The sequence below is a fragment of the Helianthus annuus genome, chromosome 1, assembly GCF_002127325.2.
Source record: "Helianthus annuus cultivar XRQ/B chromosome 1, HanXRQr2.0-SUNRISE, whole genome shotgun sequence".
Lineage (NCBI taxonomy): Eukaryota > Viridiplantae > Streptophyta > Magnoliopsida > Asterales > Asteraceae > Helianthus > Helianthus annuus.
The window spans coordinates 136,650,002-136,676,965 of record NC_035433.2 but is presented as its reverse complement, the minus strand read 5'-3'; the positions used below and the strand labels follow the sequence as shown (position 1 = coordinate 136,676,965).

The window sequence follows — 26,964 nt, the reverse complement described above, 5'->3', positions numbered from 1 at the left end:
TTGGTGTTGATGGATTTTAGTGAATATCATGAATATCATGATGATTGAAGATTGACAAGTGTCACATACTCACATTATTGAAGGACTAATCAGAAAACTGCCTTTTTCAAATGAAAATTTATTAAATCCAGAGCAAAGTATGTCTTCCAATGCATAAAATACACATTATTACTACTACCTCATTGTAGATAGCAATTTTAGATCTGAAACAGACCTCACCCTAAAAACACCGGTTCGTAACGCGATGAGCCAACGTCCAATCTATAAAAATGAAATTTGCCGTTAAGAAAAACCGTCCATTCTATAAACACCTTCCGTACACCGTCAACCACCGGCAACCGCCGTTGATATGGGAAACGCTCAGTCTCCGGCCGCCGATCCTCGGTTTACTTCCGCCACAAGGTACCTTATCACTTCATACATCCACATCTGTTCAACCAAATAACAACATTTTTTTCGTCAAATTACAGGCTGTTCTCTCAGAAGGAGCTGGATGACCTAAAATCGTTGTTCGATTCTCTCGCCGCTCAGTCTCAAAGCGGCGGTACATATATATCGATCTCCGTATTCAAGGTTTCTGTTATGTTATTTGTTATTTGATTGTTAGATGTTGAAAGAGATGTGTTGTGATTTAGGTTTATTAATTGATTGTGCTTTGTTAGGTGTATACTGGAATGAAAGGTCCTGTTGGAGATAGGCTTTATGATTTAGTTACACAGAATAGGAAGGATCAGAAACTCACATTTGAAGACCTTGTAATTGCTAAAGTAAGTTGTTATTTGTTCTGTAATTGTGATTCAGATTTGTGTTTGTAAAGTAGGAAATATGTATGTTTATACATGATTATTGGTTTACTTAGGATTTATCTAATGTGGTTGTATGGTATGATAAATTAATTAATGGATTTGATGCCGCGAGTTTGGTAGTTAAAATCAGTTTTAGTACCTATGTCCTATTGTTTGGTTGTTCAAGTTCGTTTGTGTTTACGGATTGTTATGCATTTTAGGGAACATATGAAAAAGGGACGAAAGTTGAGATTGATGAGTTTCTCTATCAGCTATGTGATGTTGGCGGTGATGGCAATTTAGTGAGGTAAATGGATTCAAGTCTTATCGTTCTTTATGAATATTCATGCGCAAATCATCCGATGTTGCTATAAAATCACAATTTCGTTTTTAAGAAAAACATGAGTTTGACACCTTAGTTGTAGTCAGCAGAATGCCCCACTTGTGGTATGCGCATATAATGTATATATGTGTGGGCGCTCGGGGGGAAAAATTGAAAGTGCACTAATTTTAACGTTATTTTACTAAGTTCGTGAAAATAATGTTAAAAGAGGGGGATGGTTAATCATGCATCATGTGGTGGCGTTGATAGCCGAAAGACTACATGCACTAATTGGCCTTTGTCTTAGTTGCCGATTGTTATGTGCCTTATGTCCAAGGCTTGGTGCAAAACTACTATCGAGTCGGGGTCTCACCGGAAGCAGCCTCTCTATTCCTATGGGGTAGAGGTAAGGCTGTCTACATCTTACCCTCCTCAAACCCTACCTTAGCTTTGCTATTGGTGGGATTTACTGAGTATGATGATGAGTTGTAGTCAGCAGAAAAGAGAACTTATGATAACTTTAAGTATTGTAAGCTACTTCTGTACTATCAGCGTATCTACATCTAAACCATAGGTAATTTTGGGTGTGCTTTTTTGTTTCCAAAAAGACATTACATTTTTGCATTGACTTGCAGGTCAGACTTGGAAGCTGTTATAAGTGGAATACTAGATAGTATATCTTCTGAGAAAGAAGCTGAATCTTCATCAGCTTCCAATATTAAGCCGGTTAGCATATTCCTGGATGCTGCCAATTTTACAAAAGATAATGAAGGAAGTTCCGAAAGAAGTATGTCTTTTGAGGATTTCAGAAGCTGGTTGCATCTTGTTCCGTCTGCCAGAAAGTTTCTCACAAGCCTGTTAAAGCCCTCTTCTCCAAGTATGTGTTTTCAGTAACTACATATTGTTTAATGTTTGCTAACATATCATCGTTGTTATTCAACCTATTTACTTATGGATGTGTCAGTTTGGTATCTCAGTGGTCAAATGAAATAATTTAGGTCAAACAGGTTGAATGTTGCCCAAAGTCTATTTTTAATACATACATTCGAAATCGTTTCCACTAAAAGATGTAGATTGTTCTTGTAATAATATTGTTTTTGTCATCATATTTATTTATAAAGCAAATTTTACAATTAGACAAAATAGTGTGTGTGGATCAAGATAACTGACCCGTTATGGGCCCATACTAAAATGACTATTTTCAACCCGAAACCCGTTACGGCCCACACGTTTTGTTCGTTCATTTATGTTTGTTCATTTGTGTTCATTTATGTTCGTTTATTTACATTTGTTTATGTTCATTCATTTATGTTTGTTCGTTTATGTTTGTTTCAATTTAAATACATAAGTAGTTATATTTATATAAATATTAAACATAAAAGGAACTTTCTAACTACTTATATAAATATAATTAATTGGTAGTTACACTTTCTAGTAATAAAAATGGGTTTTCCAATGTAATTTATCGTAATTAATCACTAATTAATTTATATAAAAAATTACTTTATCTTCATTTATGATCGTGAACTGTTCGTTTAAAGCATAAACGAACACGAACATGCCCATTTTCTTAATAAACGAACATGAACAAAAGATGTGTTTGATTATATGTTCGTGTTTGGTTAAAGTTAAATGAACGAACACAAACACGGACATGCCTTTGTTCGTATTCGTTCGGTTCATTTACAGGGCTACAAAACCGTTTTCATTTGTCATCGAACCCACCCGAACCACCCATCTTGCCACTTCTAATCATTGTTATGCTCAATAATTTTGTTTATCAGGTTCTCAAGTTCCTAAACTGACCCACCAAGGGGACATCGATTCTAATATGCTGCTACTGAAAGAGGAATACGCTTGGCACATTGGAGGAGCTCTTTCACATCTAGAATCGAGTGAATGGAAGCTTTTGTATCACAGTTCACTTAACGGATTAAGTTTCAACACGTTTTTGGGCAATACTTCGTGGGTAGCTTACTTGCTGGAATTCATTTTTATAAACCGATATAAAATTTATATTTTAACGACAAAGTTTTATGTTACCGGTTTGCAGAAATGATGAAGGGCCAACTGTGTTGATAATCAAGGACAAAGAAGGCTATATATACGGAGGTTATGCTTCTCAGCCTTGGGAAAGACATGCCGACTTTTATGGTGACATGAAATCATTTTTGTTTCAGTTGTACCCTAAAGCATCGATATATCGACCTACTGGTGCTAACAACAATATACAATGGGTGAGTACATATTATTTATTTTTATTTATGCATAGTTATTTATATTATGTGAAATAGATTTATTATATCAGATAAAAATTATTATATTTAGAGTAAAATGCCTTTTTGTTTCTGCGATTTGGCCACTTTTGCGACTTTCATCCAAAGGTTTATTTTTCCGCATCCAACCCTGACTTAATGGAGAAAAATGGATGGAGTTAACAAGCTGGATGAAAATGGCAAGATGAAAGTGGAAAAATAAACCTTTGGATGAAAGTCGCAAAAGTAGCCAAACCTCAAGGATGAAAGTGGCATTTTACTCTTATATTTATAATATAAATATTAGGCTCAAGCGAGCCTAGCCTTGCTCCATTTATGAACCGCGGGTCCGGGCTTGTTTCTTAAACGAGCTCATATTTAGGCTTGAGCTTGTTTAAATATCGGCTTGATTTGAGTTTTCAGCAAGCTGATCTCAAGTAGCTTACAAGCAACTCAACTCATTTACACCTAGTGAATGACAATGTTACGAAATCTTGGTTCTTATTTGCAGTGTGCTGTAAACTTCAGTTCAGACAGCATCCCGAATGGCATCGGATTTGGAGGGCGTGCAGGTCATTTCAACTTATTTATTTCAGCAAACTTTGATAACGGTCACACTTTCACCGGCCCCACCTTCAATAACCCGTGCCTATCGAAAAACAACCGTATATACCCGGAAGTGATAGAATGTTGGGGGATTGTACAAAAGGGAGCTCAACACGAAAAGCAAGATGGTGTGAAAGGTACAGTGCTGGACAGATTTAAAGAAGACCGTAATATGCTTAATTTGGTCGGGATTGCAAATTCAAGCAACTGATTATTCTCGTGGTTAGAAACCTAAAATTGGTAAAAACCCTTTTCGTGTGGAATATGTTTGCCATAAGATTCTTTGGTCAGGTTTTTTGCTATGGTGGAGAGTTTGTGTGACCTGGCCACTACACGAATTCGGGAATGGTGAGCCATGAGTAAGAGTTTGTAAGCCCAACTGTTGGATGAGTTGCCACTTTCTGTTGTATACCAATATCTACTTTATGTATCGCCTTCACGGATAATGTGTCATTTCAGTGATTGTTCATATGCTTTTCGATACTTTATTGGAAGTCTTCTTCTATAAGGACAATTATATTCAATTAGTGTCAACAAAACAAAGTGTTCCACATAGATGTTTCAAGTCAAATGACCAACGTCTAAATCAACTACTCGTGTTAGTTTTTTTATACACTATCACCATGTAGAGAGTCGTGTTGCACTTACGAGTCAATTGGAAATTAGTATAATACGGTATTCTACTAGCTAGATGTTCCCTATGTTTCAACCATCTTAAACTGTTAGCAAAATGGTTGAAGGTAGATGCACAATACAATCTCATATACACACTTATGACCATAAACAACGCAATGCTTAGTGTTTCAAGAGTCATATCAGGATGTTTGTATCTTATAACCCATGGAAAGACCGTAGACATTCATAACAGTCCAATCCAATCATCATGCCACCAATAAGTGCAACATTTCTCCGCTATGAAAGGGTACCTAATAAGTTAGTGGCTGAGGTAATATCAATAAAGGGAAAAAAAAAACCAACCCAGTGACCCACTAACACCATCACACATGTAGTTAGTTGCATGTGGTGAAACCTAAGAAGCTGACTTGTGGTTTGTGTCTTAAGCCAATAACATCCATTCACACACATGCCAATTTAAGTACTCATTTAGGTCACCTTATTCTTTCCTTTTGATGTGTTCTCTCGCGCACCGTAGTCCGTACGGGTTCGCTCTTTTAGGCCCGAAGACCATTTAGCAATTAAGCTAATTTACCGTTACGTTAGAAGACCATTTAGCAATTAAGCTAATTTACCGTTACGTTAAACATATGGTAGTAACAGTGTAACAAGCATGTACGTTTAAAACATAACTTTGACAAACGTGTATTTCAGCCCAAAAACAAAACTATGGCATATACAATAGAACTCATTTTAATTTTTGCGCTTGTTGACAACCTTCAACTTTTTACATCTTTCACCATTTGCTTGTTACTTGACAACCTTCTGTATTCAAAACGTTTCACATAAGTTACTATCAGGACCATAGAGGCTTGTATACGCCTTCTAGAATTCTTATATGATTGTTTACTATGGGTGAGTGATACATCTTCTTGGCGTGTTTGGGAGATTCTAAGTCATAAGAAGGCATTATCAAGATTTTCTTTTTGGTTTAAGGTTCTTAGTGCGATTAAGAAGACCTCTTATCTGAATTGGTCAGACATTTGTCTCTGAACACGGTTAAGCATTATATTGGCTCTTACTGGTTCAGCACTTACCCATTCAGAAATTGTCAAACAACCCCTTAGACTAACTCAAGTTAGATTGTGTGGATAACGAGTAACGACTAGGGGCGGCAATTCTTGACACGACCTGTTAACCCGATCCGAACCCGACATGAAAAAAACCAGGTTTGGGTCGACTAACACGATCCGTTTTAAAAAAAACGAGTCGTGTTCGGGGTGACCCATATTAAGAACGGGTTGGGTTCGGTTGACCCGTACAAAAACGGGTTGACCCATTAACCCGTTTAACTATTTAGATTAAAAAAATCTTTTATATTTTTGTTTTTGTTTTTTCAGGTTCTATTTACATGGTTAGTTATAATAATGTTAATTTTGACACGTTATATTATTTATTTATCACACTCATACTTATCATTAAGCATGATATCAATAACCCGCTTAAAATCGAACAACTCGTTTATAAATCGTCAACTTATATCACTCATTTCAACCCACCAACCCGTAACCCGACACGATTGCCAATTTGCCACCCCTAGTAACGAGAAGCTATTGTTTTTTTTTAATCAAAAGTATACACTACATATAACCTCTACACATGTGATGGACTGATGGTTGTCCAGCTAATGAGTTAGTTACCTCTTTTGTTAAATTCAAAGAGTTTACAAACTTTCAATAGGGCTGAAGGCCCAAAAGAAGAGGCCCAGACAGTTAACCCAGCAAACTACAGTTGTAACTCGGGGCTTGGCCCATTCTATCTCTGCCAAAACCCACAAAAATTACAACGGCTATATTTCGAATGATACTAGCCGTTTCATCTAAACCCTAACTTTTCGCATATATAAACCCTGCAAATCACTCTTCTTAATCACAAAATAATCTCTCTTGCTCTCTTTTAATCATCATCTAATCCTCCAACGATCTCATACTTTGTTTATTTAATTTTCATTCATTACTTGTTAACTAATCTCTGTTTTGCAGAATTTATCATTCTTTTTATACATATATTTTGCTGTTACCTCTAACATTATGGACGCAGGATCTAATACTTCTTCAGCCACAGTTCCGAAATCATTTCTTCAAAGAAAAAGTTCCGGAGAAAACGTAATCATTCAATCAATGAATCCCCTCTTCTTATAATTTCGATATTTTTTTTTCATCGGTTACTGAGGTTGAATGGTTATGTGCAGTTGGATAGGTTCATACCAAACAGATCAGCTATGGATTTTGATTACGCGCATTACATGCTAACAACCGCCGATCCGAAAAAAGGTAAGGAAAATCCGATTGCCAGCTCACCGTCTAAGGAAGCCTACAGGAAACATTTGGCAGAGACCTTCAACATGAACAGAAGCAGGATTTTAGCTTTCAAGAACAAACCCCCGACTCCAGCCGACACGGTTTTAAGTGATTGTTCTTCGGTCCAGCAGGCAAAGCCCGTAAAGGCCCGTAGACACATTCCTCAGGTAATCAATCAATCAATCGATCCATTTGTTGTTAGATGAAAATTTGTGTTTAGGGTTTTAGTTAAGTTATTGAAATGTGGTTGCAGACTTCTGAGAGGACACTCGATGCACCGGATATTCTAGACGATTACTACTTGAATCTGTTGGATTGGGGAAGCAGCAATGTTCTTGCTATCGCGTTAGGAAGTACAGTTTATCTGTGGGATGCTGCAGACGGTAACACCTCGGAATTGGTCACCGTAGATGATGAAACTGGTCCGGTGACAAGTGTTAAATGGGCACCTGACGGTCGTCACATCTCAGTCGGCCTAAACAATTCCGATGTCCAACTTTGGGACACTACCTCTAACAAACTGGTAGCCAATCTTCTTGATAGCAATATAATATATATTATTTGAAAGAAGAGTTAAACTGTCATTTTCGTCCATGTGGTTTGTCCAATTATGCCAGTCCAGGCCAAATTTCAAATTATGCCATTTTCGTCCCTGACATTCTTGAAACATGCCAGTTTTGCCCCCTGCTGGCATGTTTCAAGAATGTCAGGGACCGAAAATGATATAAATTTGAAATTTGGCGCATAATTTGACAAACCCCAAGGACGAAATTGGCAGTTAACTCTTGAAAGAAATTCAAATCTTATAATCTTTTTTTGTTTTTGTTTGAAACAGCTAAGAACAATGAGAGGATGCCATCAATCTCGAGTCGGATCACTGGACTGGAACAACCACATTCTGACGACCGGAGGAATGGATGGTCGGATAGTGAACAACGACGTTAGAATCCGATCACACATAGTTGAAACATACTCGGGCCACCACCAAGAAGTATGCGGGTTAAAATGGTCAGCTTCAGGTCAACACCTAGCAAGCGGAGGCAACGATAATCTCGTCCACATCTGGGACCGATCAATGGCAACCCAATATGTTCACAGACTGGAGGACCACACGGCTGCGGTGAAAGCACTCGCTTGGTGTCCGTTTCAGAGTAACCTTCTTGCCACTGGTGGTGGAGGCGGTGACAAGTGTATAAAGTTCTGGAACGCGCACACGGGTGCTTGTTTGAACTCGGTGGACACGGGGTCTCAAGTGTGTGCGCTTTTGTGGAACAACAATGAGCGGGAGCTGCTGAGCTCACACGGGTTTAGTCAGAACCAGTTGACTTTATGGAAGTACCCGTCAATGGTTAAAATGGGGGAGCTCACCGGGCATACATCGCGGGTTCTGTTTATGGCACAAAGTCCTGATGGATGTACCGTGGCGTCTGCTGCTGGAGACGAGACGTTGAGGTTTTGGAATGTTTTTGGGAGCCCGGAAGTTGCTAAAGCTGCGCCCAAAGCCGCTGCTGAGCCGTTTGCTCACCTCAACCGTATTCGTTGATCACATAACAATTACTTGGGAGAAATGTCTTGTTGATCCAATGAAAGAAAGAGTAAATTATCAGTCATCCAACACTGTTACTTAATTCGCTGTTTTGAGTTTTGGCAAATGTTGTTGTATCAATAATAATAAAAACATATAAACTTTGATATAATTAGCTTTGTTAGTTTTTAAAACAAAAGAATTCGCTAATTTGGAATATGTCTGTCATGACATTCCTAAGTTTGACCTGTTGGATCGATACTTGGTTCTTACCAATAATACACTGTGTACACGATAAGTACACTTGCCTATATGTAGATGACACGCACAAACTAAGAGATGGTCCAAAAAGAAATGTAAGTGACACCACTAACAAAGAAGTTAGATTCTGGTTTCATTTTTAGGTACATCGTTTTTAACCCTTTCAAAGTTTTAGATGTTGTCTTCATAGAACCACCGGAAATTCCCTCTGCCCTTGTCGAGATCATAACACAAATACATAAAACAAACATGGTTGTAGCAATTTTTCGTTACTGGCTCGTTTGCAGGATTCATTTACATATGACCTGTTTGCATGTTGGACTAATAAAAAATTAGCTATGTGATTGATTCGAGGGGTGTTGCCCCTCGGACCACACTAGAGGCAACCCCCCGGCCCCCTGCAAAGGTGAGTGCCCCTTAGAACCCCCATGCTCTCTAGGTCTAGGGGCTTCACCCTTTTGAACCATTGAGGTTCTATGGTGACAGAAACCAGGATAGTCTTGATCAAGTTTATCTCGTGTGGCAATGCATAGTTTTAAACTGTTAAATAAAAGTTGGGTTTTGGTCTTCAAGATTAACACCCCAAGATACGACAAAGGAATGAAGGGGCATGAGGCTTGGAATGAATTATTTTTGTATACGCTCGTTTGTGAACGAGAGGTTAAATGAACGCACATAATGGATCCAAAATTAAACGAGAGAAGAAGTTACTTAGAGAAAAATGAATCCCAAAGATAGAAACCACATAACTTTGCTTATTTTACAAAAAAATAATAAAAAAAGAAGTTACTTAGAGAAAATGAAGCCCAAAGATAAAAACCACATAAATTTGTCTTATTAGACATGTGTGTATGATTATTTTACAATCATCATTTCAAACTTAAACTCCATTCTTGTTTGAATACATTGAGCTTAGACGCAATAGCATATCCACCATCAACATTCAAATTCTGTCCGCTAATGTACTTAGCATCATCGCTCGCTAGAAAAAGGGCGGCATTAGCAACATCATCAGGTGTGAGTGTCACACCCTTAAGATTCCCTAACGACTCCGACACCCACGTTTCGCTCAGCTCATGGGTATCCAATACCTCCCAGACCTTCTGTTCCGCATCAAGCGCCACAACCACGTTTCTCTCCTCCTGAACAGGAAGAGATACTCCATCGACTAGATCGTGTGGAGAGAGAGTTCGAGGAAGAAAAGAAAAGCCACCGAGGATTTCTCAAAGGCTTGGCAAACCTACTAAAGGGCAAGAAGAAGAAACGTGACCACTAGCCCTTAGTAGTTGTAATAATGTAAATTTCTACTTTGAAATAAGTCCCCGCGTGGACAACTTATTATATTTCAGTCCCTACGTGGACTTATCTTTAGTCCTTGCATGGACACCTATCTTGTATTAGTCCCTACGTGGACTTGTCACTTATTTTAAAAACCTCTATGGAGGTATGTACTATTTGAAAGACCCGTTTAGGGCAATATGTAATTGTATTTGAGATTTTTGAATGAATGTTATGAGTTTTGTTTTAGTATATATAAAATAAATCAAAACCATTCCTTTTATATTGATCTGCCTAAATAAAGAATCTTAAAAGGTGAAACCTAGCTTGGTGTCTTTTAGGATCCAGTCAAGATGGTATGACCTAATTGAAAAGATTCTGATTCCCTGTTAACCTCTGTACGCATGTTAACATTCATGGCAGATGTGATTCGTTAAAATCACGCACGTCATTCTTATACAATAATCCTTTAAGGATTTCAAACCCCACTAAATGATTTATAAATCGTGGGTTAAATCACCAATGAAGGTGATCAGTATTATAAAGACATCCATTAGTGATGCAGTGCCTACGGGCCAGTATTATTAAAACATCCATTAGTGATGTAGTGCCTACGGGCCAGTATTATAAAGACATCCATTAGTGATGCAGTGCCTACGGGCCAATATTATTAAAACATCCATTAGTGATGTAGTGCCTACGGGCCAATATTATAAAGACATCCATTAGTGATGCAGTGCCTACGGGCCAGTACTATTAAAACATCCATTAGTGATGTAGTGCCTACGGGCCAATATTATAAAGACATCCATTAGTGATGCAGTGCCTACGGGCCAGTACTATTAAAACATCCATTAGTGATGTAGTGCCTACGGGCCAATATTATTAAAACATCCATTAGAGATGTAGTGCCTACGGGCCAACCATACTAAAACATCCTTTAGAGGTGTAGTGCCTATGGGCCGTAATAATTGTCTTATAACGACAAAAGACAGTGGTGGTCTATGACTCCCTGTCAGAAAGAGATAAAAGAACTACGGTTCAACTCTCTGTGCCTTTGATTCTCTGAAATCTCGGCTAATATTATAAAACATCCTCGTGATTAGGCTTTATGCCGCCAATACTATTTATATAGTTAAAATAGGATGTATTCAAATCCTAATATAAAATGATATAATAAGTTAACCAATATGGCCTCTGTACCATGGTTGACAAATTGTCATAAAAAGACAATTATATAATAATCTCCTAAATAAAATTGTGTTATCTTCTGTAACAGATTCAAGTTACAATGGCGGATCCCAATGGAGAGAACAGCCACACAAATGAAGATGACTATGACAATGCGTCAGTACATTTGACAGGCGCACAACTGAAGGCTCTGATTGACAACGCTGTTCAGGCAGCTATTGATCGTCAATATACTGAGTCCCAAGGCAGAACCGTGTCAAAACCACCCTCTAAACTAAAGACACACTCCAAACCACCCTCTGAACCCAAGAAAGATGACGACAAACACTCGTCCACTGAGCACATCGTTCATCGCGACAGAGAATATACTGATGCGTCCAGTGCTAAGGGTTGCACCTACAAATAATTTGTATCATGTAAGCCCCGGGAATTTACGGGGGAGAAAGGTGCGGTTGACTGTATCACCTGGCTAGACGAGATGGACACTATTGTGGACATCAGCGGGTGTGCAGCGAGGGAGGTGGTGAAGTATGTGTCCCAGTCCTTTAAAGGCGAGGCCCTGGCGTGGTGGAGGGCATTGGTGCAGGCATCTGGTAAGTCTGCTTTGTACAAAATGACATGGGAGGAATTTATTGCTCTCATTAAGGAAAACTACTGCCCTCAACATGAGGTTGAGAAGATTGAGGCAGATTTTGTCTCACTAGTGATGACAAACCTGGATTGTCAAGCATATCTGACAAGCTTTAACACTATGTCACGCCTGGTGCCATATCTTGTGACACCAGAACCTCGAAGGATTGCCCGATTCATTGGGGGCTTAGAGCCGGCGATCAAGGCCAGTGTGAAGGCCTCTAGGCCGACGACCTTCAGGTCAGTTACTGACCTCTCCTTGTCTCTTACACTTGATGCTGTCCGTCTGAGGACACAAAGGAGCAAGGAGGCTGAAAAGCGAAAACGTGAGGATGATACCTCACGAAAGTCTGGGAAAAAGCACCGTGGAAACGGTGAGGGCAAGAGAGGGTCGGAGGCAAAGAAGGAGGGGCAAGCTGATGGAAGACCTCACTGCAAGGTCTGCAAGAAACCTCACTCCGGGAAGTGTAGGTTTGCGTCTGGTTCACAGTCGCAACAAAAGACTCCATCCTGTGGGCTATGCAAGTCCAAGGATCATAAGACCGCGGAGTGCAAAAAGATAAAGGATGCAACCTGCTATGGTTGTAACGAAAAGGGGCACATAAAGAGTAATTGCCCAAAATATGCCAAGAAGGCGGAAGAGACTAAGAAGTCAAATGCGAGAGTTTTTCGCTTGGATGCAAAGGAAGCGGTTAAGGACGACAATGTGCTTACAGGTACTTTTCTCGTAAATAATATATTTGCAAGAGTACTATTCAATTCTGGCGCTGATAAATCCTTTGTGGACCAGAAATTTTGCCAACTACTAAATATGCCTATCAAAACCCTTGATATGAAATACGAAGTAGAGTTAGCAGACGGCACGATAGAAACCGTCTCAACTATTCTAGAAGGATGTGAAATATCCATTAAGAACCATTCTTTTCCTTTATCTCTACTTCCTTTCAATTTAGCGGGTTTTGACATTGTGCTAGGCATGGACTGGTTATCCCATAACCAGGCCCAAATCATTTGCGGCAAAAGGCAGATAGTTTTAAAAACTCCGAGTGGTGAATCACTTACCATTCGAGGAGATACGTAGTACGGGTTGCCCGAAGACGTATCTATGCTGAAAGCTTCAAGGTGTTTGAACAGAGGCTGTGTAATTTACATGGCTCAGGTGATAATAGAAGAATCAAAGCCGAAGATCGAGGATCTTCCCGTCATTTCTGAATACCCTGAGGTTTTTCCCGAAGAACTACCTGGCTTACCACCAGATAGACAAGTGGAGTTCAGAATAGACATCATACCAGGAGCGGCTCCGATAGCAAGAGCACCTTACAGATTAGCTCCGACGGAAATGAAAGAGCTGAGGACCCAGTTGGATGAACTGCTGGCGAAAGGTTTTATCAGACCTAGTTCATCTCCCTGGGGAGCACCAGTCCTATTTGTAAAGAAGAAGGACGGATCGATGCGGTTGTGCATCGACTACCGAGAGCTGAATAAAGTTACCATAAAGAATAGATATCCTTTACCAAGGATCGATGATCTATTCGATCAGCTGCAAGGAGCAAGCTACTTCTCGAAGATCGACTTGAGGTCGGGCTATCATCAACTAAGGGTCAGAGATGAAGATGTACACAAGACTGCATTTAGGACTCGTTATGGTCATTACGAGTTCCTAGTGATGCCTTTTGGGCTCACGAATGCACCGGCGGCGTTCATGGATCTCATGAACCGCGTTTGCAAGCCATACTTGGACAAATTCGTCATAGTCTTCATCGACGATATCCTTATATATTCCAAGAACCAAGCTGACCACGAGAAGCACCTCCGTTGCATTCTCGAATTACTACAGCGTGAGAAACTCTACGCCAAATTCTCGAAATGTGAATTCTGGCTACGAGAGGTTCAGTTTTTAGGTCACGTTGTGAGTGAGCGTGGTATCCAAGTGTATCCCGCTAAGGTAGAGGCAGTCATGAACTGGCAAGAGCCAAAGACGCCTACCGAAATCCGTAGTTTCCTGGGGTTAGCAGGATACTACCGAAGGTTTATTGAAAATTTTTCGAGGATTGCTGCGTGTAACACCTCGAAAAATTTCGGCCAATAATGTCTTGACACGTGTCATAAGGTTCCGTTATGTGAAAACATACTTTAGAGGGACTAAAAGTGACAAACAGTGAAAACTATGGAACGTAAGGGTCCAAAGTGTCAATAATGGATAAATAGGCTCTATGATAACCCCACATAATGTTTATAACCTTTAACGGATGGTTCATGGATCATACGACGCGGAAATTGCCCAAAAGTGAAGTATTGTAAACTATAGGGGCCAAAAGTGTCAACATGTTTAAATTATACCTCTGAGTGAACTTTTGGCAGACCCGAAGCTTTGTATAGCTAAAATATACTCACTAGAATATGTGGTAAAAATTTCATGAAGTTTCGTCAACGTATGAGAAAGTTATGGCCAAAACCGTACTTAAGGGACTAGAAGCGTCAACGTCGAATTTCAGGGCTTTTCGGTTGAGCGCAAAGTTATCCGAGGGCATTACCATGTTGGTAAAAGTCCTAAGGTTCTTAAAAACCAAGTTTGGGGGTTTACGGGTCGAGAAAAGTAGCCGAAACATCTCGTACAAGTTCAGGGGTCAAAGCTGTCAACATTGGAAAGTTGTTTGGCTGAAACAAGGGTCAGGCGACCCGCCTGGACATGCCCAGGCGGGCCGCGTGGGACTGCCAGCGACCAGAATTCGGTTTTGGGTCAAATTGGGTCCGAATTTGAGTTGGTAACAGCTGGTTTCTGCCTCCAATTCAACCAATAACAAGCCTTGCATGGCTACAACTACAGGAGCCTCGAAAATTCTGATTTAAATCAGATTATTGATCAATTCTTGATCATTTTTCATAGTAACCAAAGTGCTCAACATTCAAGAACCTTCAAGGCAAGACTTCTGGAGCTAAACTGATCATCAAGGCCGACTTCTAGTGTCCACTAAACATCTTTAGGACCATTGTAAGCATTCAATTCGTTCTCTAATCCATTCTTGTTGTGATTATTAGTAAAAGTCAAACTGGGTGTTCATAACCTTTGACTTTCTGATTAAACGGATTTCTTTCAGTAATTTCTCGAATTGAAACTTGTTATAGATTGGTATTTATGTGGGAAACAAACCCTCTAAAGGGTACTAACTGATTCCCACTACATGCATGCTTAATGTCGAGTCAAACCTATTTCTAAAAAGTCAACAGAAGTGATTTTTGCGAAAAATGACATGATTAATGATATAGATGACATGCAACCTGATTGATCATTGAAAATAACTTGTAACATATATATAAATGTGTTTTAATCATCATCAACTCGACAATCTATAGTATAGCCACGAATCGGAACCGAAAGTCTTGTAAAACGATTATTTCATAGACTATCGATTCGGATTCATACATGCATGTTCGAGATCTGCATTGGAATGTATTTTTGACTATTTTTATTTTAGTTAAACTTCCTGGAATTTTCTTTGATTGAGTCTATGCTTAGCCTATTCGAATGCTTGTTTCCGGTTTATGCATAAAGTTGACTATTTTGCCCTTTTTGATTTAAAACGGGATTTTTGGAAAAGTAAAAGAGTAGAGATCTGTATTTTTATTATATAAACTTGCACCGAAAATTTCGGATCAGTTGGTGGTCCAGATTGTGAGTTATGGCCATTAGCGTAAAACTATATTATAAATTTACATAAACGGTCCTTTTTGCGTAGGACCCGTTTCTGGCCACATTTTGGTACAAAACTCTTTACCAACTGATTATATATAATATTCTGGGAATTTTGATGATTTTTAATTAATTTTTGGCTGAACGGATCCTAGATCACCTAGTCATTTCGGCTTATGTCGGTTTTGACCGTTTTAGCTATAAAAGGAGTTTTACACATCCGTTTGACCCGAAACCTTTTTCTACTGATTTTGTATGATGAATAAATTATTATAAGACTTCTGGAAATATAAAAATCTCAGATTTACTGTGAAAACCCGAAAACGCCCTTAAATCGTATTTTTAGCGTTTTAACGCATAGTAAAGCGTTATACTTGTTTTAAACATATAAGACCCATACCTACTGATGTGTTTAGCATATTTTCATATAAAAACAGTAAGTATAATATTTTGAACTCAGGTTTCCAGTTTTGGCGTTTTTAGCCCTTGTGAAATTACTAAATTACCCCTATGGTGCATAGTTTGGTTTTAAATGATATATTTGACATATGGGTCATACCCTACTGATATAATATGTTATATTAAGTATATTTACTGTATGAACCAGACCCGAAACTCAGATTTCTAATTTTATCCTTTTATTATCTTTTAAATGACCAAAATGCCCTTCTAAGGCATAAATTGAGTTTAAAATTATCCCGGGCAATATAGAACATAACTTACTGATATAATATCATATTCTAAGCATATTAATTCAGGGAACTTGCATTTGAATCCTTTGGCTACCCATATCGCCCTTTTCGCGTTCGGTTCGGTTTACGTAACTAGTTTGCGTAAATTGACCGAAACGGGTCAAACGATATCATTTTTACTTCAAAATCCAGAATGTATTTAGTATACCCATATTATACAAGTATTCAAACTTGTCGGGTCTAAATCACATTCTATCCGGTCTTTCGCTTAATCGTGCGTAAACCGTATCATTCCTAAAACTAACCGGTCAAAGCTTAAGCTTAAATAAAAGGCCGTTAGGAATCTAATAGGGTAATTATAAACCTTTGTTCCAGATTAGGAAGCCCGGTAAAAGCTACCACCACTTATCGTTTGTGACTTATACTTGCTCAGGTAAATACATTTTGACTTATTTTCCCTATACGGGCTTGGGGTACGGTATTTAAAATACCGCTTGATCGGGCGCACAAGTCCTGCTCCCTATGGGTGTTCAGTCTTGAATAGCTTGTGCGACTTCGTTTAAACAGTTTTGTCTTACTTAAAAGGCTTTGGGGGGTTGTTGACCGTGTCCCGGATATCCTTGGCATTATCTTACGAGATGGCCACGACCAGAGCACGGGGTGTAGGCGTACACCCGTCGTGTATAACTCTTTGATGTGGTGTGTCAATTAAATCTCTAGCCCGGACAGTAGATCCCGGGCCACCAGAGATATAAGTGCATGTAATTCGTTCACAAGTTTATATTATATAATTATCCCAAGTTAATAAAAAATATTTATGCCTTGTGCATTTAAATAAGTTTTCAATCATTTTCAAAATGAGTCAGTCGATTTGTATTTACCAGTGTAAACTGACGTATTTTCCCAAAAGATTAAGTGCAGGTACTATACGGAAATAGGCTGGCTGTTTCCTAAAGAGCGTCCACAATAGTCTCGCAAACTCGGACGACATATATCTGTTGAACTATTTTATCTTATTTTTGCTTGATCCGCCTGTGGATCCATTTCAACTATTGTGATATTTATTATTACACTTTATTTAAAAGTTGAAATGTTTCTATTCTGCTTCCGTTGTGCATTATTATATTGTGTTGATTGTCTATGACGATGCCAACTACGTCACTGTACCCCACACCGGGCCCACCGGTGACACGTGGAAATTGGGGGTGTGACAGGTTGGTATCAGAGCAGATTCTGTGCAATAGTAATAGGCATGGATTGGTTGTCAAGTAACCAAGCCCAGATTCTGTGCAATAGAAAACAGGTGATAGTGAAGACTCCGTCTGGTGAGTCCCTTACTATTCAAGGAGATACCCAGCATGGATTGCCGGAGCAAGTGTCCATGCTCAAAGCATCCAGATGCATGCAGAAGGGATGTGTCATTTATATGGCACAAGTTACCATTGATGAGCCGAAGCCGAAGATTGAGGATATCCCTGTTATATCGGAATATCCTGAAGTATTTCCTGAAGAGCTACCCGGGTTGCCACCGGATAGGCAAGTAGAGTTTCGGATAGATATCATACCAGGTGCAGCACCTGTAGCAAGAGCACCATACAGATTGGCACCAACGGAGATGAAGGAGTTGAGGACGCAGTTGGATGAGCTTTTAGCCAAAGGTTTTATTAGACCTAGCTCGTCTCCTTGGGGAGCGCCAATCTTGTTCGTTAAAAAGAAGGATGGTTCGATGCGTCTGTGCATCGATTATCGTGAGCTGAATAAGGTCACTATCAAGAATCGGTATCCGTTACCCAGGATCGACGATCTGTCCGATCAGTTGCAAGGAGCGAGTTATTTCTCCAAAATTGACCTGAGGTCGGGTTATCATCAGTTGAAGGTCAAGGACGAAGACGTACACAAGACAGCGTTTAGGACTCGTTATGGACATTACGAGTTCCTAGTGATGCCGTTTGGGCTCACTAACGCACCAGCCGCGTTCATGGATCTCATGAATCGCGTCTGCAAACCTTATTTAGATAAGTTCGTCATCGTCTTTATTGATGACATTCTTATCTACTCGAAGAGCCAAGCTGACCATGAGAAACACCTTCGTTGTATTCTCAAACTTCTGTATCAAGAGAAGCTTTATGCCAAATTTTCGAAGTGTGAATTCTGGCTTCGAGAAGTCCAATTCCTTGGACATGTTGTAAGTGAGCGTGGTATCCAAGTAGATCCCGCTAAAGTAGAAGCAGTCATGAATTGGCAGGAGCCGAAGACTCCTACCGAGATTCGCAGTTTCCTCGGATTGGCAGGATATTATAGGAGATTCATCGAAAACTTCTCAAGGATTGCTGCGCCCCTCACCTCATTGACCCGTAAGAAGATTAAGTTCGATTGGGGCCCTAAGCAGCAAGAATCCTTCGACATCTTGAAGAAGAAGTTGAGCAATGCGCCAGTGTTGACATTGCCTGATGGAATAGAGGAATTTGTGGTGTATTGCGATGCATCACATACGGGCATGGGTTGCGTACTCATGCAGAAAGGCAAAGTCATTGCCTACGCTTCTCGCCAGCTAAAGGTGCACGAGAAGAACTACACCACCCACGATTTGGAATTGGGTGCGGTTGTATTTGCATTGAAGCTATGGAGACATTACTTGTATGGAACCAAGTGCATAATTTATTCGGACCACAAGAGTCTTCAGCATTTGTTCAATCAGAAGGAATTGAACATGCGACAAAGGCGATGGATGGAAACTCTTAATGACTATGACTGTGAGATACGATACCATCCAGGCAAGGCAAATGTGGTTGCCGACGCCTTAAGTAGAAAGGAAAGGGTTAAACCGATCAGAATCAATGCCAAGCGCATTGAAATAAGAAATAATTTGAATGAAAGGGTGTTAGCTGCACAGAAGGAAGCTGTGCTGGAAGCTAACTATCCTGCAGAAAAGTTGGGAGTAACTGAGGAGCAGTTATCCCACGACAAAGATGGAATGCTACGACTAAACGGACGAATATGGGTTCCAGTATATGGAGGACTTCGGGATGTTATCCTTCAGGAAGCCCACAGCTCTAAATACTCAGTCCATCCTGGAGCTGATAAGATGTACCAGGATTTGAAATCAAACTACTGGTGGATTGGTTTGAAAAAGTCCGTGGCCGAGTATGTAGCCAAATGTTTGACTTGTGCGCAAGTCAAGGCTGAGCATCAGAAGCCGTCAGGTTTGCTTCAACAACCTGAAATTCCCAAGTGGAAATGGGAAATGGTGACAATGGATTTTATCACCAAGTTGCCAAAGACGAAAAAGGGAAATGATACCATATGGGTCATAGTAGACAGACTGACTAAGTCAGCTCATTTTCTACCCATCAAAGAGACGTATAGCTCAGATATGTTAGCTCAATTATACGTCGATAAGATAGTAGCGCTACATGGTATACCTATATCTATTATCTCTGATAGGGATACTAGATATACGTCGCATTTTTGGAAGAGTTTCCAACAGTCGTTGGGCACTCGTTTGAATTTTAGTACGGCTTACCATCCTCAGACTGATGGTCAGAGTGAGCGTACTATTCAAACCTTGGAGGACATGCTTCGTGCATGTGCGATCGACTTAGGTGGTAGTTGGGATAAGCACCTACCACTGATTGAATTCTCCTACAACAATAGCTACCATTCCAGCATAAAGGCTGCGCCTTTTGAGGCCCTATACGGTAGGAAGTGTAGATCGCCCATTTGTTGGGCAGAAGTTGGAGATGTCCAGTTGTCTGGACCGGATATCGTCTTTGAGACGACAGACAATATCGTTCAGATCCGTGATCGTTTGAAAGCTGCCAGGGATAGGCAGAAAAGTTATGCGGATCCTAAGCGCAAAGATTTTCACTTTGATGTGGGTGAAAAAGTATTGCTCAAAGTATCGCCTTGGAAAGGTGTGATGAGATTTGGAAAGAAAGGCAAGCTGAGCCCGAGATATATAGGACCTTTCGAGATAATCGAACGTGTCGGGGCAGTCGCTTACAAGTTAAACTTGCCTGAAGAGCTTAGTGCCATTCATAATGTGTTCCATATCTGTAATTTGAAGAAGTGTTTCGCTGACGATTCACTAGTTATACCGCATACAGATATACACATAGACGAAAGTCTAAAGTTTGTCGAAAAACCTTTGTCGATCGAGGATCGACAGGTAAAGAAGCTTCGAAAGAAGCAAGTGCCTATTGTTAAGGTCAAATGGGATGCCCGTAGAGGTCCCGAATACACGTGGGAAGTGGAATCCACGATGAAAGAAAAATATCCCCATTTGTTTGAATAAATCTCGGGGTCGAGATTTCTTTTAAGGGGGTGAGGATGTAACACCTCGAAAAATTTCGGCCAATAATGTCTTGACACGTGTCATAAGGTTCCGTTATGTGAAAACATACTTTAGAGGGACTAAAAGTGACAAACAGTGAAAACTATGGAACGTAAGGGTCCAAAGTGTCAACAATGGATAAATAGGCTCTATGATAACCCCACATAATGTTTATAACCTTTAACGGATGGTTCATGGATCATACGATGCGGAAATTGCCCAAAAGTGAAGTATTGTAAACTATAGGGGCCAAAAGTGTCAACATGTTTAAATTATACCTCTGAGTGAACTTTTGGCAGACCCGAAGCTTTGTATAGCTAAAATATACTCACTAGAATATGTGGTAAAAATTTCATGAAGTTTCGTCAACGTATGAGAAAGTTATGGCCAAAACCGTACTTAAGGGACTAGAAGCGTCAACGTCGAATTTCAGGGCTTTTCGGTTGAGCGCAAAGTTATCCGAGGGCATTACCATGTTGGTAAAAGTCCTAAGGTTCTTAAAAACCAAGTTTGGGGGTTTACGGGTCGAGAAAAGTAGCCGAAACATCTCGTACAAGTTCAGGGGTCAAAGCTGTCAACATTGGAAAGTTGTTTGGCTGAAACAAGGGTCAGGCGACCCGCCTGGACATGCCCAGGCGGGCCGCGTGGGACTGCCAGCGACCAGAATTCGGTTTTGGGTCAAATTGGGTCCGAATTTGAGTTGGTAACAGCTGGTTTCTGCCTCCAATTCAACCAATAACAAGCCTTGCATGGCTACAACTACAGGAGCCTCGAAAATTCTGATTTAAATCAGATTATTGATCAATTCTTGATCATTTTTCATAGTAACCAAAGTGCTCAACATTCAAGAACCTTCAAGGCAAGACTTCTGGAGCTAAACTGATCATCAAGGCCGACTTCTAGTGTCCACTAAACATCTTTAGGACCATTGTAAGCATTCAATTCGTTCTCTAATCCATTCTTGTTGTGATTATTAGTAAAAGTCAAACTGGGTGTTCATAACCTTTGACTTTCTGATTAAACGGATTTCTTTCAGTAATTTCTCGAATTGAAACTTGTTATAGATTGGTATTTATGTGGGAAACAAACCCTCTAAAGGGTACTAACTGATTCCCACTACATGCATGCTTAATGTCGAGTCAAACCTATTTCTAAAAAGTCAACAGAAGTGATTTTTGCGAAAAATGACATGATTAATGATATAGATGACATGCAACCTGATTGATCATTGAAAATAACTTGTAACATATATATAAATGTGTTTTAATCATCATCAACTCGACAATCTATAGTATAGCCACGAATCGGAACCGAAAGTCTTGTAAAACGATTATTTCATAGACTATCGATTCGGATTCATACATGCATGTTCGAGATCTGCATTGGAATGTATTTTTGACTATTTTTATTTTAGTTAAACTTCCTGGAATTTTCTTTGATTGAGTCTATGCTTAGCCTATTCGAATGCTTGTTTCCGGTTTATGCATAAAGTTGACTATTTTGCCCTTTTTGATTTAAAACGGGATTTTTGGAAAAGTAAAAGAGTAGAGATCTGTATTTTTATTATATAAACTTGCACCGAAAATTTCGGATCAGTTGGTGGTCCAGATTGTGAGTTATGGCCATTAGCGTAAAACTATATTATAAATTTACATAAACGGTCCTTTTTGCGTAGGACCCGTTTCTGGCCACATTTTGGTACAAAACTCTTTACCAACTGATTATATATAATATTCTGGGAATTTTGATGATTTTTAATTAATTTTTGGCTGAACGGATCCTAGATCACCTAGTCATTTCGGCTTATGTCGGTTTTGACCGTTTTAGCTATAAAAGGAGTTTTACACATCCGTTTGACCCGAAACCTTTTTCTACTGATTTTGTATGATGAATAAATTATTATAAGACTTCTGGAAATATAAAAATCTCAGATTTACTGTGAAAACCCGAAAACGCCCTTAAATCGTATTTTTAGCGTTTTAACGCATAGTAAAGCGTTATACTTGTTTTAAACATATAAGACCCATACCTACTGATGTGTTTAGCATATTTTCATATAAAAACAGTAAGTATAATATTTTGAACTCAGGTTTCCAGTTTTGGCGTTTTTAGCCCTTGTGAAATTACTAAATTACCCCTATGGTGCATAGTTTGGTTTTAAATGATATATTTGACATATGGGTCATACCCTACTGATATAATATGTTATATTAAGTATATTTACTGTATGAACCAGACCCGAAACTCAGATTTCTAATTTTATCCTTTTATTATCTTTTAAATGACCAAAATGCCCTTCTAAGGCATAAATTGAGTTTAAAATTATCCCGGGCAATATAGAACATAACTTACTGATATAATATCATATTCTAAGCATATTAATTCAGGGAACTTGCATTTGAATCCTTTGGCTACCCATATCGCCCTTTTCGCGTTCGGTTCGGTTTACGTAACTAGTTTGCGTAAATTGACCGAAACGGGTCAAACGATATCATTTTTACTTCAAAATCCAGAATGTATTTAGTATACCCATATTATACAAGTATTCAAACTTGTCGGGTCTAAATCACATTCTATCCGGTCTTTCGCTTAATCGTGCGTAAACCGTATCATTCCTAAAACTAACCGGTCAAAGCTTAAGCTTAAATAAAAGGCCGTTAGGAATCTAATAGGGTAATTATAAACCTTTGTTCCAGATTAGGAAGCCCGGTAAAAGCTACCACCACTTATCGTTTGTGACTTATACTTGCTCAGGTAAATACATTTTGACTTATTTTCCCTATACGGGCTTGGGGTACGGTATTTAAAATACCGCTTGATCGGGCGCACAAGTCCTGCTCCCTATGGGTGTTCAGTCTTGAATAGCTTGTGCGACTTCGTTTAAACAGTTTTGTCTTACTTAAAAGGCTTTGGGGGGTTGTTGACCGTGTCCCGGATATCCTTGGCATTATCTTACGAGATGGCCACGACCAGAGCACGGGGTGTAGGCGTACACCCGTCGTGTATAACTCTTTGATGTGGTGTGTCAATTAAATCTCTAGCCCGGACAGTAGATCCCGGGCCACCAGAGATATAAGTGCATGTAATTCGTTCACAAGTTTATATTATATAATTATCCCAAGTTAATAAAAAATATTTATGCCTTGTGCATTTAAATAAGTTTTCAATCATTTTCAAAATGAGTCAGTCGATTTGTATTTACCAGTGTAAACTGACGTATTTTCCCAAAAGATTAAGTGCAGGTACTATACGGAAATAGGCTGGCTGTTTCCTAAAGAGCGTCCACAATAGTCTCGCAAACTCGGACGACATATATCTGTTGAACTATTTTATCTTATTTTTGCTTGATCCGCCTGTGGATCCATTTCAACTATTGTGATATTTATTATTACACTTTATTTAAAAGTTGAAATGTTTCTATTCTGCTTCCGCTGTGCATTATTATATTGTGTTGATTGTCTATGACGATGCCAACTACGTCACTGTACCCCACACCGGGCCCACCGGTGACACGTGGAAATTGGGGGTGTGACACTGCGCCCTTGACTTCCTTGACTAAGAAGAAAGAAAAGTACATTTGGGGCCCAAAGCAGCAAGAGTCCTTCGAAATACTGAAGCAAAAGCTAAGCAACGCACCTGTGTTGACACTACCGGAAGGTACAGATGAATTCGTAGTTTACTGCGATGCATCACACACGGGCATGGGGTGTGTGCTTATGCAGAAGGGCAAGGTGATTGCCTATGCTTCAAGGCAATTAAAGGTGCATGAAAAGAATTACACCACCCATGATTTGGAGTTGGGTGCCGTTGTATTTGCACTGAAGTTGTGGAGACATTACCTGTATGGTATTAAATTTGTGATTTATTTTGATCACAAAAGCCTCCAGCACCTGTTCAACCAGAAAGAGTTGAACATGAGACAGCGCCGTTGGATGGAAACCCTGAATGATTATGAATGTGAAATCAGGTACCATCCCGGCAAGGCGAATGTAGTCGCCGATGCCTTGAGCAGAAAGGAAAGGGTAAAACCCATTCGAATCAATGCCAAGAGCATTGAAGTCAAGAACAATCTAATTGAAAGGATATTAGCTGCACAGCGAGAGGCTGTGTTGGAAGCTAACTATCCAAATGAAAAGCTGGGAGTAACTGAGGGGCAGTTGACTCTTAGCAAGGATGGAATCTTGAGGCTGAACGGACGTATATGGGTTCCGATTTATGGAGGACTACGGGATGTTGTTCTCCAGGAAGCCCATAGTTCCAAATACTCAGTTCATCCTGGTGCTGATAAGATGTACCAAGACTTAAAGGCAAATTATTGGTGGATAGGCTTGAAAAAGTCTGTGGCCGCCCACGTAGCAAAGTGCTTGACTTGTGCTCAAGTCAAAGCCGAGCACCAAAAGCCGTCTGGCTTGCTACAACAGCCTGAGCTTCCCGAGTGGAAGTGGGAATGCGTAACTATGGACTTCATAACCAAGTTACCCAAAACCAGGAAAGGAAACGATACAATATGGGTCATAGTCGATAGGCTGACTAAATCAGCTCATTTTCTACCCATCAAGGAGACGTATAGCTCCGATATGTTAGCCCAACTTTATGTTGATAAGATTGTAGCCTTACACGGCATACCTGTGTCTATTATCTCCGACAGGGATACTAGATACACGTCTCATTTCTGGAAGAGTTTCCAGCAATCTTTGGGCACGCGTTTAAACTTTAGTACGGCTTACCATCCACAGACGGACGGTCAAAGTGAGCGTACTATCCAAACGCTAGAAGACATGCTTCGTGCATGTGCGATCGATTTAGGTGGTAACTGGGATAAGAACCTACCCCTGATCGAATTCTCCTACAATAATAGCTACCACACCAGCATAAAGGCTGCGCCTTTTGAGGCATTATATGGTAGGAAATGCAGATCGCCTGTTTGTTGGGCGGAAGTAGGAGAGGTCCAATTATCAGGACCAGAGATTGTTTTCCAGACAACGGACAAGATTGTCCAGATCCGGGAACGTCTCAAGGCTGCCCGAGATAGGCAGAAAAGCTACGCTGACCCGAAGCGTAAAGATTTTCACTTCGAAGTAGGTGAAAAGGTATTGTTGAAAGTATCACCTTGGAAGGGGGTGATGCGTTTCGGCAAGAAGGGCAAGCTGAGTCCGAGGTACATAGGACCTTTTGAGGTCATTGAACGTGTCGGATCAGTTGCCTATAAATTGAACTTGCCTGAAGAGCTCAATGGAATTCACAATGTGTTCCACATCTGCAATCTCAAGAAGTGCTTCGCCGATGAATCATTGGTGATCCCACACACAGATGTGCATATAGATGAGAGCTTAAGGTTCATAGAAAAACCTTTGTCGATTGACGATCGACAGGTAAAGAAGCTTCGAAGAAAACACGTGCCGATTGTAAAGGTCAAATGGGATGCTCGTAGAGGTCCCGAATATACGTGGGAAGTCGAAGACACAATGAAAGAAAAGTACCCCTATTTATTTGAGTAAATCTCGGGTCGAGATTTATTTTAAGGGGGTGAGGATGTAACACCTCGAAATTTTGTGTCCAATGATGTGTTAACACGTGTCATTTGATTACACGTGGCATCTATAATAAATAAAGGACTAATTTTGACAAACCTTGAAAGTATGTAAATTCGAGGGTTATAAATGTCAACAAGGGTAAATATACTGTATAGTATCCCTAAATAATGCTTGAACCTTCAAACGAATAAATTGTAGATCGTACAAAAACAAAACGCGGAAGAAAGTGAGAGATTACAAACTACAGGGGTTAACTGTGTCAACATGTTTAATTATACCTCTGAGTGACCCTTTAACGTTCCAAAGACTTTGTAACGGTATTATACACTCACTAAAATAATATATATGAATTTCGCGAAGTTTCGATATGAAACAAGAAAGTTACGATCGAATTCGTAGAAGAAGGGTTAAAAGCGTCAATAATGAAAGTTAAGACTTTCAGAATAATTAAATAAATAAACCGGGGACTTAATAATGCGGGTAAATAGCTCGAGGCCCCTATCGGTAAATAACCGAGGGCCAAACCGCAAAGTTACCCCTTCAAACCCGAAAGGTTAAGTAAATCATTTCGAAAGATTCGATATTAATTACAGAGATTTAGTAATCATTTGAAAAAGATTCAATTTTGACCCCTTACGGACCGCAAAGGCTAGGCCTTACGGACCGTAAGGGAGGTGCATGATTGACTCTGTCCGCCTATGGCTTACGGACCGCAAGGCCGAAGCCATACGGTCCGTAAGCAGCGCCCAGCGACAGACTTTCGGCTGTTGGCTGTTTTAAGGGCCAAGACAAGAATTTATGGGTCTTTCAGAGGCATGGGTGCCCCCTACTCGACCCATACACCTCTAGGACACATGCCACTGATCCACATTCATCCCTAGCATGA

General features: G+C 39.9%; 2 protein-coding genes across 3 annotated transcripts; both read left to right on the top strand.

Moving 5' to 3' along the window:
- Positions 1-242: 242 nt before the first annotated feature.
- Positions 243-4,485, top strand: LOC110879629 (MTOR-associated protein MEAK7). Of its 2 annotated transcripts, none has more exons than XR_004862347.1 (8): positions 243-402; positions 471-573; positions 663-767; positions 1,007-1,092; positions 1,743-1,984; positions 2,892-3,076; positions 3,161-3,344; positions 3,874-4,476. XR_004862347.1 is itself a non-coding variant. In XM_022128138.2 (8 exons), exons 1-8 carry the CDS (start codon positions 350-352, stop codon positions 4,177-4,179), a joined length of 1,260 nt encoding a protein of 419 aa, XP_021983830.1. In that variant the 5' UTR covers positions 243-349; the 3' UTR covers positions 4,180-4,485. The 2 variants fall into 2 exon arrangements, 1 of the variants encoding a protein (XP_021983830.1); XM_022128138.2 differs by having other exon boundaries at positions 2,892-3,072; positions 3,874-4,485.
- A 2,044-nt stretch (positions 4,486-6,529) lies between these two features.
- LOC110879636 (cell division cycle 20.2, cofactor of APC complex) lies at positions 6,530-8,582 on the top strand. Its single transcript, XM_022128151.2, has 4 exons — positions 6,530-6,748; positions 6,835-7,110; positions 7,197-7,466; positions 7,779-8,582. Exons 1-4 carry the CDS (start codon positions 6,674-6,676, stop codon positions 8,484-8,486), a joined length of 1,329 nt encoding a protein of 442 aa, XP_021983843.1. The 5' UTR covers positions 6,530-6,673; the 3' UTR covers positions 8,487-8,582.
- Positions 8,583-26,964: the final 18,382 nt, after the last annotated feature.

Excerpts from the sequence above, each read along its gene's own strand:
- LOC110879629 (XM_022128138.2), top strand. The coding sequence starts at position 350 with ATGGGAAACGCTCAGTCTCCGGCCGCCGATCCTCGGTTTACTTCCGCC. Across the intron at positions 574-662 it reads TATCGATCTCCGTATTCAAG|GTGTATACTGGAATGAAAGG; the intron begins GTTTCTGTTATG and ends GTGCTTTGTTAG. Across the intron at positions 3,345-3,873 it reads CTAACAACAATATACAATGG|TGTGCTGTAAACTTCAGTTC; the intron begins GTGAGTACATAT and ends TCTTATTTGCAG.
- LOC110879636 (XM_022128151.2), top strand. The coding sequence starts at position 6,674 with ATGGACGCAGGATCTAATACTTCTTCAGCCACAGTTCCGAAATCATTT. Across the intron at positions 7,111-7,196 it reads CCCGTAGACACATTCCTCAG|ACTTCTGAGAGGACACTCGA; the intron begins GTAATCAATCAA and ends ATGTGGTTGCAG. Across the intron at positions 7,467-7,778 it reads ACACTACCTCTAACAAACTG|CTAAGAACAATGAGAGGATG; the intron begins GTAGCCAATCTT and ends TGTTTGAAACAG.